The sequence below is a fragment of the Heterocephalus glaber genome, unplaced genomic scaffold (genome assembly GCF_053883595.1).
Source record: "Heterocephalus glaber isolate CG9 unplaced genomic scaffold, H.glaber_assembly_v1.0 deba00001555, whole genome shotgun sequence".
Lineage (NCBI taxonomy): Eukaryota > Metazoa > Chordata > Mammalia > Rodentia > Bathyergidae > Heterocephalus > Heterocephalus glaber.
In genome coordinates this window covers 7013393-7027325 of record NW_028258346.1, presented here as the reverse complement: position 1 = coordinate 7027325, position 13933 = coordinate 7013393, and the positions used below count along the sequence as shown (strand labels likewise).

The 13933-nt window shown below is 41.0% G+C and overlaps 1 protein-coding gene across 1 annotated transcript in view; it reads right to left on the bottom strand.

Annotated features, from left to right (window-relative positions):
- Positions 1–1291: 1291 nt before the first annotated feature.
- The window catches only part of Spag1 (sperm associated antigen 1), a 61115-nt gene continuing 48473 nt past the window's right edge, over positions 1292–13933 (bottom strand). Inside the window, exons 14-19 of the mRNA XM_087190679.1 lie at positions 12818–12984; positions 11320–11452; positions 10175–10301; positions 5246–5404; positions 3238–3609; positions 1292–3150 (exon numbers count right to left, since the gene is read on the bottom strand). Coding sequence (XP_087046805.1) covers positions 3019–3150; positions 3238–3609; positions 5246–5404; positions 10175–10301; positions 11320–11452; positions 12818–12984 — 1090 coding nt within the window. The 3' untranslated portion in view covers positions 1292–3018. The remainder of the gene's footprint in view (positions 3151–3237; positions 3610–5245; positions 5405–10174; positions 10302–11319; positions 11453–12817; positions 12985–13933) is intronic.

Here is a 13933-nt window from a genome sequence, read left to right as displayed (position 1 = left end):
CGAGACATCTACCTAACTTATCTTCCAGCAAGCCTAGTGTTTGTTTTAATATTTTGATCTTTAATCCACTTCGATTTTAGTTTAGTGCATGGTGAAAGATAGAGGTCTAGTTTTAATCTTTGGCAGGTTGAAATCCAGCTTTTCCAACACCATTTATTAAAGAGGCTATCTTTCCTCCAGTGAGGATGGTTGGCTCCTTTGTCAAAAATGAGGTAGCTGAGTATGACTGGAGTTGTTTCTCCATCTTCTAATCTATTCCACTGATCCTCAGGTCTGTTTCTTTGCCAGTGCCATGCTATTTTTATGACAGTGTCTTTGTAGTATAGTTTTAAGTTGGGGATTGTGATACCCCTGGCAGAAACTTTTCAAAAACATTTTTTTACTAACTCTACTTGGCCATTTCACACCTGTGACCCTGGAACATTTCACTTATACTTTTTTTCTACTGCAGACTCTTATACTTGATGTTATTGCTGAGTTTTTCCAAATTAATCATAAGCTTATTGAAGGCAGGAGTTATCACTCCCAATGCTTCATTCAAAGGGTCAAAATTCATTCAGTCCACTTACAGCAATTATGCACTTTAGATATTAGTCACTGTAAATTCCAGGTTGTTGGCCAGTAGGCCATAAGCTCCAATTTGCCAAAGAATCACAAGAGCTCTGTTCAGATTCCTGGACTCTTAAGATTCCCAAGTGATTGTATGCAAACATTCCAAGAACCACTGTTGAGAAATGGAGAGTCATCAGTGTCTCTAACAGAAACTTCTCTCATCTGAACTCTGGAAGTGAGCATTTTTTAAGGCACTATCCTCGAGATCCATTCATTCAACAAACATTTGCTAAGCAACCTCCAATATGCAGCGGTTAGAGTGTTGGCTTGCCCTCAAAATAATGACAAGTTGGGAAAGAAAGATCTTGCTACTGTAAATAGTCTGAAGCTCAGCCTGTGGATAATCTCTTAGCCATTGTAACGTGACCAATTTCCAGGAGATGGCACCAAAGCTCAAGGGCCAGCCACTCATCTAGGTACAGTATTTCTACTGGAGGGTCTTGATGTACATCTGTCTGTTGCTCGGTAGATAAAGGTGTCTGTACTATTTGAAGTTTTCTTATCTTTTTCTAACAACATGGCAGCTGGCAATGAGTATATTTAGAGTAAGAGAGCAAAAACACTATCATCCATTGCCTAGTGATAGGGATACATTCTGAACAGTGCATCACTGGTGAGTGCCATGTGCACATCACAGTGTACTTACACAAACTAAGCCACACAGCCTATGAGACAGCCATGTAACAAAATCCCATCATTTATTTCTATAAAGGTAAAGGCATTAAAAAGGAGACTAAATGGATGCATGTTGAGGCCAAACTCTAAGTGAAATACATAGGACACACACGTGTAAATACTGAATAGTTTCTCTGGTGTGAGAAACTCAAGGTAAATAAGGATGAAAATGTATAACAGATAATGTGAAATAGGAAGAAAAGGTGCAAAGGGGAAGGGGAAGTGGGAGGGATAGGGGAAAGGAAAGAAGGGAAAGGAATTAATATGAGAAAAGGAAAAACATGAACAAAATCTTTGTAAATAAGGAAGTGTGGAGGGATTGAAGGGAGGGGAGAGGAAGGGGGAAAAAATAAGAACCAAGATACATCATGTAAAGGAACAAGATCCCAATGATGAATGTCATCATATTGTATACCTAAAATGTACCAATACATTTAATGAATAAACAAAATTAAAATTAAAATTAAAAAATAAAAAGGAGAAACCTGTATCTTGCAGACCAAAATACTCACTACGGTAGATTTTCACACATGAACAAAGAAGAGAAGAGCTTGAAAGAAAAAAATGGTACAGTTTGAAAAGTTACCATTTACATTATAAATTACCATTTACATGATAATTTTGAAAATATTCTGTAATTATAAAAGACAGTGACTATGGAAACAAGGTGACATTAATCTTTCATCATCACTTTTAAATGAACAGGAAAATACTCCTAAAAAGGGGAATTGACTCTATAGACTACAGGAATAAGTAGCTGTACACTGATTTAGGATCTTAATATTTTACTGCAAGAAATGCCTTTTCTTAACCCAGTTAACAAAGGAGTTTGCAAAACAAGTTCTTCCCTTTTTACAGTAAAGCGATAAATAAAGTCATGAAAGCAGAAAATAAAGGCAGGAGGGGACATTTAAATGGAGAAAACATGAAGGTGACAATTCAAATATAAATGCAGGCTCAGTCTGCTTTTATATAGTGGTTGTTTTGCTTATATAAGAAAAAGTCACTTTTTTAAAATGTGGAAAGAGGTAGAAACTTCTGGTTTTATTCTTTTTTTTTTTTTTTTTTTTTTGGTACTGGGGATCGAACTCCAGTCCTTGAGTTTGCAAGGCAGGTGGCAGAACCACTGAGCTAAATCCCCGGCCCATTATTTTTATTCTTAATCATTAGGCAATGCTTCCATTATTAGAAAAAATAAGTTCCTCTTAGGGCACTAAATTAATTAAACTAATAATCAGATTATAGACTTCGGAGTTGTATCATGTTTTAACAGATTGAAATCCACGCATATAAAATGGGATACTTAGCAGGATATAAAGTGACATAATAATTACTGTTAATGACTTTCAGTTTTAAAAGAGAACTTTAAAGAAATTTATTTCCATCAAAACTTTAGAGGACTGCGTAGCCTAAAGAAATGCTATTTAGCTGAAATATTTAACAGCTAAGTTACCAAAAGAAAATGTGTGCTATAAATTAAAATGTATTTTTAACATGTTCCAAATACACTTATTAAATATAAAGATATGGTTCTGGTACATAAAATATTTACAACTAATAAAAAGCAGGTTACAGAATATACATGTTCTGTGTATAAAAATAAGACTGTCTTACAGTTCAGGCCAAGGGATTTTTATCATCCAGGTTTTATCTATGCAACTATTATAGTACCATCTCATGAACATTGCTGGAACATATGCGTACATGGAAGGAGTTAACAGTAATCTTGAGTTAAAGCTCATAAAGGTCTTTTAGGACTTGTACATCTTCTAAAGTAAAATGGTTGTTCGGTATGTCTGAAAGCTCATTCAGCAGCTGTTCAATTTGTTCCTTTTGGTGCTTGTTAATGAGTGTCAATATCATCTGAAAGAATGAAATAATTACCATTTTTAAAGTTTTAGAAACCCTGAAAAAACTCAATCTCTATTAATAAAATATTTTGCCACTTACCTTAAATCTATCTGCTTTACTTAGATACAAAAGATGGTGATACACCAAGGCAGGATCTTTAGCAATAAGATGATTTTTCAGAGACTGAATGAGGAGAAGGAATGTATCCCCTTCAAGCTTGTTACTCAACAGCACTGGCAAATCTTTTGGTCCAGTGATGGCTAAAAGGTGTGCACAGGCTTCTTCATCTTTCCTGGTATTGATAGCATTTATTACCTGACCAAACTCATAGGCATTAATAGGCTTGGAGATCTGAAGTGACTCGGAGTGCTCTGGCGGCCCAGTGCTTTCATCGCCCTTCTCAGAAGCCAGACAGGCAGTGGAGACCTCTGCTGGGTTTTCCTCAGGCTCCTCTTCACTGCCTTCATTCACCTTCACAAGGAAAAGAAAGTCACCATGACACCGCGTGACAGTCACCACAAATATCCTAAGTTACATGTGTCAAAATGGGAACTGAAAACCACAAGTAGACTGTACTTTAATCATGTTTCTTAGTGAAAAATCTAATTTGTAACAAATTGTAAAATGTGCAGTTTCTTTAGGAAAAGTTTTAGGTTTTCATAAAAGTATTCTTCTTTTTTTTTTGTGTGTGTGTGGGGGGGGGTTTTTTTTCGGTACCAGGGATCGAACTCGGGTCCTTGCGCAGCAGGCAGTGAAACCACTGAGCTAAATCCCCGGGCCTAAAAGTATTCTTCTGTAAAGTTTTTATAAGGTCATTTTACATTGAGAATTTAACAAAATTTTATTTTAAAATTTTCCATGAGTAAAATTACACAAAGGAGGACCTATAATAATTTTCTTTCATGATAAATTTTACATTTACTGTTCCTTACCCTTTACAGAGAAGTGAGTTTATATTTTTCAGTTCTCTTAAAACAGCTTTTTCTTCCTTCATTAGAGGGAAAAAACTTCTAGCTTCTCTTGCCTATGAACCTCTTAGTAAACTTAAGACCATCAATGGGACGATGTTAATGACATTCATGAATGTACTGAAATCTGTGCCTGACATTCTTCACTAGTGGCAAAGGAAAACATTTGGTTGTCAGGAATAACAAAGGCAGATGCTATAGTTTATATCTAGATGTCCTCCCCAAAGCCTTATGCACTCATAGGTGGGGCTTTGGGGGGTGATTTGATCATGGATGAGTCTACTGATTCATTTTGTTTTTTTGTTTGTTTGTTTGTTTGTTTTTTGTTTTTGGTACCAGGGATCGAACTCGGGACCTTGCACTTATGAGGCAGGTGGTGGAACCACTGAGCTATATCCCAGGCCCCTACTGATTTGTTTATACCTAAATGTGATGTTGGGAGGTGAAGCCTGGTCAGAGGAGGTGGGTCACTGGGGGTGTGGCCTGGAAGGATTTATCTCTTCCCTTCACCCTCTCTGCTCCTTGAATGCCATGCCATGAGCTCTTCTCTATCATGCCCCTCTGCCATGTCGCCCTACATCAAAGCAGTGGAATATGGACTCTGCAAACTGTGAGCCAAAATAAAGCTTTTCTCCTTAGAGTTGTTGTATCTCAGCGACGAGAAAGGAACTAAGACAGCAGGTTTGACTGGGGAAGTCCAAATCCTCTGTGGAGCTGATCTTAGTTCAGAGAGCTAAAAAAAGTCAATCTGAAAAATCACAGGATGTGGGTTGCAGGCCCCCTGAAACTGAGTCACATCAGCATTCTCCAGCTCTACCCTGAAGCCGTTTGATGGCCAAGGGCTCCCAGTGCACTGCAGAGGGGAGCAGGACAATTCATAGGCCGGGTAGAGTGGGCAAAGAAGGGAGAACTTTAGTAATACAGAGCCCATTACAACTGCAGGTCCATGCTGGGAAGTACAACGGTAATAATCACTGCAAAAGGCAAGTTTTGTCTTTATAACTAGCTAAATTTCTCAATGATCATCACAAGAATAACAAAAGATTTTTTGTAGAACTCTCAGGAATATGACCTTAAAATCTCTGTAGAGACCTTTCAAATCTCCAAGAGACCTTTCACAGATAATAAAATACAAATACCTCTTGAATTTCAATTTTCCGTCTCTCTTTTTCTTTGTTGAATGGTGCTGTATTATCTTTAAGGAATCTGGTTACCTCTTCCAGCTCCATCTTTGCCTCAGCAATATTTGGGTTTAGTAGGAGAACTTTATTGAGGTCAGTTAAGCTTTCCTGATAATTCTGAAAGGAGGAAGACAGAAAAAATAATTTTCATAAATAAAAGATGGGACCTTCCTTAATTAGCCTGAGTTGACAAAGCGGGTGGGTGTGCAGGGGCTTTCCGTCAGCACCACTCTTGTGGGCCTATGGGTGAGTGTGCCGCTAAGACAATAAAACCTGTAATACAGCCAGTGTCTGCTGAAAAGGAAGGAACACAGAAACTGGACTTGGAAAACTCATGTTCCATTTTGTATCACCACAACCTTCACTGTCCTTAACACATTGTAGGCATTCCTCTGCTGAGTGAATAAATAAAACAATGAAGCACCTCATTATGCCCTACTAACAGTGCAAAGCCCACTTAACCCTTCTGAGCTTCAGTTTTCTCACTTTTGAAATAAAAGTAAAACCTCTATTCTACTTTTCACAAGTCTGTACCAATGAATGCATAAAATGAGTGGGTTAACATATTCATGATGGGGCTCTAATTCACACGTCTCGCTGCCAGGCGGCTTCAGCTACCAGTGGTACATGTTAAACCTGGAAGGTCCATACAGACTGTCATTATTATAGTATTCTTCCATGAAACCCTTCAGAGTTACTATCCAAAATAGGCTAATGTCAACTTTTAATGTCACTCAAGGGTCAGACAATGCACTGAAGAGGCTGAGGACAAATAAAGAGAATCTATAACTATTAAGCACAGCTGCTGAATCTGGCAGAAAAGACAAGAGGCCACAAATCCATACTACAGGCACAGGCCACGCTGTAGAACTACACAGTAGATGTATTTTTTGGTTAAGCTAAATTGTGAGGAGGCAAAGAACTGCAATAACATGTAACCTGGTTTTATTTGGGGGGGTGGGTGCAAATCCTGGGGGTTGAACCCAGGAAATGCTGAGCCACTGCCCCACCTCAAACTGACCCACCCCCTTTGAGACTGGGTCTTGCCCAGGTTGGCTCTGAATTTACAGTCTTCCTGCCATAGCCACCACGCCCAGCCGTGACCTGTCCAGCAGTCATGACACATCAGCACCAGGATGCACTGGAAGCTGAAACTCAGATAAACTGAGCTACTGGTTCTATGACATTCCTAAAAGACTGGCTGGAATGATGCATCCCTGCCCCCTGCCCCAGCAACACACCATAGCAAGATGACAGTTTACAGGAATAATTTTAAATCTGCTCTGATGGGGAGGGAGGTTGTTTTATTGTTTTATTTCGGTTTTTTGTTTTTGAAACAGGGTCTCCCTACGTTGTTCAAACTGGCCCTGAACTCCCTATGTAGCCCAGGCTGGCCTCAAATTCTCAATGATTCTCCTGCCTCAGCCTCCCCAATGCTGGGATTACAGGTCTGTGCCATCATGCCCAGTTTGCTCTAATTTCTTTTTTTTATAGCGGGGATCAAACCTTGAGCTTGCCAGGCAGGCATGGCACCAATGAGCTACATCCCTGGACCGGCTCTAATTTATTTTTAAAAAGGTGAATTGTTTGCAAACTATAGTACATTATGTACTAGTAACAAATCTCCACATACCTCTGTGTTACAAGGGCACAATCGGAACCTACTAGAAAAAAATAAACTGACATTGTTTAATGAGACATCTAAGTGTCCTAGGCAAGGACTCATTTGTGAAAGGCAAGGGAGTGAGGCAGGAAGGCAAGCTGAGGGAGATAACTCCTACCACTCTAAGCATTTCACAAGTATTACTTGACTCTCATAGTAACCTACAAATACTCTCTTGCATTATTCCCACTTTTGATGAAGAAACTGAGGCACAGAGAAGTGAGCTTTGAGATAATCATAGCAGCAGTTTCCATTAAGGGGATGATAATCCAGTATGGAAGTCAAGTTGAGATCTGAAAAGAAAGACCTGTGAGCTGCAGCCTTGGAAATGAAGTACAACCCACAGGACGGGACAGGGTTGTTTTCACCCATCCAAGAAAGTCTGCCTAGAGAGCATCTGGGGTGGTTGGGGCAGACCTGTGAATCGGGAAACGTGCTTTGATTATAGAGCTAAGCAGAAAGGCAGGACAGCAGGAAGGGTGGGGACATCGCCAGGCAGGTGGAAGGTCCCTTCACCTCAGTGGTCACTAAGTGGTCCCCAGGCACAGAGCTGAGAACGCTGTGACACAAAGGACAGACTGGAGGAAGCCACGGTCCTATGAGGGGCAACAGTAAAAAAGGCAGATGAGTGATTAACTATGGAGTGTCGTGATGCCGTTGAGAGCAAAGGATTGAGATGACAAGAGGGGAGCTGTCAGCTTTTGCTGCAGTTGTCAGAGAAGTCAGAGGAGGAGAGGAAGCAGCTCTGTAGAACGGAGGGAGGAAGAGATACAAAGTGTGGCTTGGGCAGAAAGGAGGACATTAAATGATGCTAATAACCTCGTAGGCCTTTAAAAAACAATGTTATATTGGTTGGCTATAATATTTACTATTCACAGACATGCCCCAACTATAAAAGTAGTAACTATCTCCCAAGGTTTTATTCTTTTGGTATTGTTCACCTTGTAGCATGCTCTATTGGCTGCAGACTCCTTAAGCAGGTACAGTACTCCATCTCATTCATCTCTATACTAACAACACCGCCTGTGACCAGCACTTGGTAGGACAGAAAAACTGTAAATGAAAGCAAGATATTCAGAGGCCTCTGAAGGACCTCTGTGCATATTTTTCAGAACTGCATGTAAGGGCCAGGAATTTAGCTCAGTGGCACCACACCTGCCTCACAAGGGCAAGGTCCTGAGTTCGATCCCCAGTACCAGGTGGGGTGGGGGGAACTGCATGTGCACACACACTATTGAAGACAGCTAGAAACGAATCAAAGATCTGAGGAAGCAGAAAGTTCAGCTGGGAGCTCCAGACAGGGCACCCGTACCCACAGCCCCGGGCCACTTCTTCCTTTCAGTCACTGCACAACAGGACCCAGGAATGAGTTCTGATGTGTGTTAGGAGCAGTTGTGGCCTCTGAAGATCCTGAAACTAAACTCACTTGGCACATACCGCAACCCACTGGACAGAGAAGCCATTTATAAAATCAAATCTGAAAAACAAGGTACCAGCCCCATAATCAAATGGGATAGGGTTGCTCAAATTTGGGATTCTCTTTCTGCATCATAATAGAATTTCTAGAATTTATTCTAAGTATAAAATTCCAGTCCTTCCTTAGGTAAAGCTTCTGACATTTAGGCAGCTAAATAGGTTCAAAGAGAAAGGTAGGCAGCACAAGGTAGAGTTTCTCTAAGAGTTTGGACATTGTATATAAATTCATGCATATCTATCACTGAGCCAAGTCCGTTAGCTCTTCCGATGGTCCTCATTTGGTCTGTGATGCAATGATATGGCAGCTCCCTCCCAACAAAACTAGACATTTCCCAGTCAGTGATGGGCAAGGAATGAAAAGAACCATCTCCTTTCCCCAAAGTCCATAATAAAATGCATAAGAACAGCACATAATGCATAAGAACAGCTTTTCTCATAACAGCCCCACGCTGGCAATGATGTGTGGACAACTAGTGAATACATAAACAAATTCCATTCATACAGCTCAGTGTTCAAAAGCAACGATTCCAGACACAAGATGGATGAATCTCTGGTTCATGCTCATGGAAAACACCCAACGAGTGGAGTAGTGTATATTTATGTTCATGTCAAAAAGAAGCAAATTACAGCAAGAGAAGTTAGATTAATGGAGCCAGTGTAGCGGCACACACCTAGAATCTCAGCTCCTCGGGAGGACGAGGGAGGAAAAGCACACGTTCAGGGCCAGTGTGAGCAACTTAGCGAGAGCTTGTCTCAAAAGGAAGCTTAAAAAGGACTAGGAATGTAGGTCAGTGTTTCCCACTTTCAGCCCCAGTACTGCTAAATAAAAAATAAATAAATGAATAAATAAAATAGAGGGAAAGGGTGGAGAGGCAGACTGCAAAGGGCCTCAGGGAACTTTCTAAAGAGAGGTAAGTGTTCTTTATCTTGATTAAGATGGTGGCAACAGGAGAAAAACATTTTATCAAACTCAGTAGGGCCGGGGATTTAGCTCAGTGGTGCCGCGGCCTGCCTCACAAGTGCAAAGCCCTGAGTTTGATCCCCCGTACCAAAAAAAAAAAAAGTCAATATATCTGAATCACATCTTAATAAAATTTGATTTAAAAACATTTCAGGAAATGCATTCTCTACTATTTTCTGGTTTTCCTGGTGGCATTCTTTTCTACATACTTAAACACTCATTTGTGAAGGTCTCCATGCAGAAGAAGTGTGATTGCATGACACCTGTCTTCCGCACTCACTGTGTGGTTTTCTGAGAAAGGAACGCCATTCTGCAGTCTCACACTGACCTGACCGACAGCCAGCTCCAGCCCCGGACCCATAAGCGTCCAAGTCTCATACATCACCAATGTGCCCAAGCAACCCATCTTCCACATGGATGCCTTCCCCACCCCACTTCCAACCCCAGATTTTGCAGGAGGAACCAGCTGGCACTGTGGTCAGGTTTCAGTCATTCAGTAACACTCTTCCCTTAAAAGGGAACCTATCATAACTAATAATCCTCCTTAGAAAAGCAGAGGATCACAACTTTTAAACCGGAAAGATTGTCAGAAACCGTTCCCATTATCATGAGGGGTGAGATGTGAATCCTAGTCCAAGGTTTTATTTAGTACTGGTTAGTATAGTTACAAGGATTAAATCCCAGATAATCTCACTCTCATTCCATGACCCCCAGATTTAGGTTCAGGAAAACCATTTGATTTGTTCAGTGCTGAAATTTATGTGTGTGAACACATGGGTGCCCTCACCTTGAGGGCTTTGTGAGCCAGTGCTCGCCGGTAGCAAGCTTTCACGTTCCTGCCATCTAGCCGAAGGGCCTGGTCACAGTCCTGCTTGGCCTCTTCAAACTGGCACAGCTTCAAGTAACAGAGAGCTCTGGCGTAGCACAAGGGAACACAGTGTTAAGAAAGGTAAAGAGAGAGCACCTGCAAATTTAGACATCTTGTCAAAATCTGAAAACAGCCAAGTCTGTCTATACCACAGCTGTTCAGCAGAAACTTGATGTGTGACTCCCGTTACATCACTATCTTGTACTGCGTGAGGTGACAGCACTAGGGATATAAACGCAAACAAAATACAGCCCCTGCCACTGCAGCCAGGGGAAGAAGGGTCCCCATGGAAAACCAAGCAGCCAATGCTGCCCATCCTGCAGAGGCCAGAAAATAGCTGTTGGATTTAGTGATGTTTTTGGCAGAAAGCTGCCAACAGAGGAAAATGTACAAAGCCACAGTGAGAGGCTAAGTTAAGGATTTATCTGAAATAGCTAAGAAAATGCCTAGAACCTGTCCTTTATTCCTCCTGTCACCCCACAGTCTACACACTACCTAAAAAAAATCCCCAAATCACACTTTAGAGTGTTGTTTTTTTTTTTTAGACAGGTTTTGCTATATAGGTCAGGCTGGCCTTGAACACACTATGTAGCACAGGTTGGCCTCAAACTTGCAGCAATCCTGCTTCAGCCTCCCAAGTGCTGGGATTACATGCATTACTGGTCACCATGCCCAGGCAGAGTGGTGTCTTTGACCACATATGGCAAAGATGGCTCCTGAGCAGTGTTCTAGAATCATCCACCTGTTCCTGCTACATGCTATGAAAGATGCTGGTCCCTTCCCTCAGCATTCAGAAGAAGCGGGCATTGTTCCCCGGAAACCATTCTAGCTCATAGGGACCCAGTAACCCAGACATCAGACCCTCACCCTGTCACACTGCATGTGGCCACCTCTTTCAGAGACACTCACTGAGGACACCTTGCCACATACATGCCTACAACCACGACAAAACACTTTGGCAAATAATTAATTTTTGTCAATTAATTTTAAGGAAATAAATGACTTATTTTAAAATTATTACTTTAAAAAGTACTGAGAAATATATAAAATTACAAAACACTTGCCTATTTGTATATATGGCACACTCCTCACTGCAAATCTGTAAGCACTCAGTGTATTTGCTAAGAGCTTTTTTATAGTTTTTGTCCTTTGCATATTGATTTCCTTCTTCCTTAAGGGCTTTAAACATTTCTTCATCTATGGGACAAAATTTTTTAAAAGAGAGAGGAAATATTCATGTTAGTGCCTTGATATCTTTAAGTACAGCTATAAATTAACTTGGTCATACACCATGCTGGTCTCAATGAAAAACTTTGATATAAATTGAGAAGACAAACTGGGTAAATTAAAAATATATTATAGGGCCGGGGATTTGGTTCTGGTGCCTGCCTCGCAAGCACACGGTCCTGACTTTGATTCCTGGTACAAAAAAAAAAATTAAAAAAATTTATATATATATATATGCCTCCTTTTCTCTCCTGGATTCTGGAGATTTTAAGAGGCCAGAACTACTTAAGAGAGGGAGAGAATTAAGCCAAGACCCAGGGACACAGGTGACCACATGACAAGAGCTACCTTCTCAAATATGGCTGCTCATGCAAAGCACCAAAACCACAGCATTTCATTTTTTCATTTACTTATTTTTTGGCAGTACTGGGGACTGTACCCAGGGCCCTGCATATGCTAGGCAAGCACTCTATCACTGAGCTCTATCTCCAGCCTTTTTTGTTTTATCTTTGAGACAGGATCTTGCTCAGTTGCCCAGGCCAGCCTTCAACCTGCAATCCTCCTCCCTCAGCCTCCAGAGTGGCTGATATTACACAAATACCCTCAAAGAATTTTCTGTAACCCAATCCACTGCCTCATACAGCACTTTGACAACAGTATAGGGCCTTTTAGACCTTTCATTAAGCTGGAGGTATGGTGGAATCAGTTTTTGAAACATGAACACAAATAGCTTTAGTGTTCAGCTCAACATACTTCTTGAATAATGTCAAACCAACCTCTTAAAGCCGGAAGTGGACATCTACTTAGCAGCCCAGGCTTCCTGCTATCTATTTATGTTTCTCTTTCAACATTTCTTTAGGCTTTGTTCTACTCAAGAGCTTAATTCTTTTCCTTCTTAGGAATATTGCAACTTAACATTTATTCACACAGTCAGCACATAAACAAACTACTGTACAGACACGCCTCCCTTTCTTCCTAAGAACCACCTCCTGAGACAGCTGTCAAGGTCTCCCTTTCCTACACTCCAGAACATGGGGGCTATGAAGCAATTTTTTAATTATATTTTGAGACAGGGTCTCACTATGTAGTTCAGGCTGGCCTCAAACTCGCTGTAATCCTCCTGCCTCAGCCTCCTGAGTGCTGGGATTTCAGGTGTGTACCAACCAACCTCCCCGGTTTTGAAGCAAATTCTTGAGGCCAAATAGTTAAGAAGAGAGAAAAAAGGGTCTTAAACTCTAATGCCAGAGTTTAGGATCCTCTCTCTCTGCTTTACTGTGGAAATAAACACATGGACCAAGACACCCTGCAGAAGGGAAGAATGCAGGCTCCCCGCACCTGAGATGCTGGATGTGGTGCAGCTGCCCGGGTCTCCTGCTTGGTTGGGGGCAGCCTGTGACACAGGACACCATGTTCGAAGTGGCTCTGAGGTGGGCACCATAGGAATGGGTGACAGCTTCTCCCGCCAATTTGGTCCATCCAGCGCCATTAAGATTCTTGTTATTCTAAAAAGAAATAAAGGCGTTTCCTCTATTGATCATGCAGTTCTTTTAAATGAGTGAAGGTCAGATCAACAGCAAGACGACAAACGCCACACTTGAGTGTGCTTCCTTGTAGAAAACATATGATCTTGAGCTATTTTCTGTTCACATAAACTGTTTTCAAAAGGGTCTTTAAAAGTTGCCCTTGGGCCGGGGATTTAGCTCAGTGGTTCCAGCACCTGCCTCCCAAGCACAAGGTCCTGAGTTCAATTCCAGTATACCTCCCCCCACAAAAAAGGTTGCCTTTACTGACGTAACTTTAGACCATTTTCTTTCCTTTTTTTCTTGAGGGGGCCTGCTATGTTGCCCAGATTAGCCTTGAACTTTAAATCCTCCTGCCTCAGTCTCCCAAGTAGCCTGGATTACAGGCACCCACAACTGCGCCTGGCTAGACCATTTTCAAATCAAAAGAAAAAAATTAAGACATTTTAAATTTGTTTAAAATTTGATAAAATATACATGACAAAATTTTAATTTTTGAAAAAGTGAAATTTAAAACTAAAATTTAGGAGGCCTAAAAGAAATATCCATGATAATATTAAATGCAATTACTAAATGGATAATGCATTACTCTTGAGGATAGTTAGAGTACTTCAGAAATTCCTTGTGCGAACTGTATACTACAGTGGTAGAAGACAAGTGTGCAAGATCAATGCTCACACTCATGAGGGTTGGCTACCACGTGGGACAGACAGTGCGGCTTCTCAAGACACTGCCACACGGCTAAGCTGGTCCTTGTGAGATAAGCCACTTACTTTCTTTTCGTATGAATAAAGATGAAAAAGTTGAATATTTTAGTATATTTTAGAATATATCTTATATATTTTAGAATATTTTATTCTCTTTTAAGAATTCTTGGGGCTGGGGATTTAGCTCAGTGGTTCTGCCACCTGGCTCGCAAGTACAGGGTCCT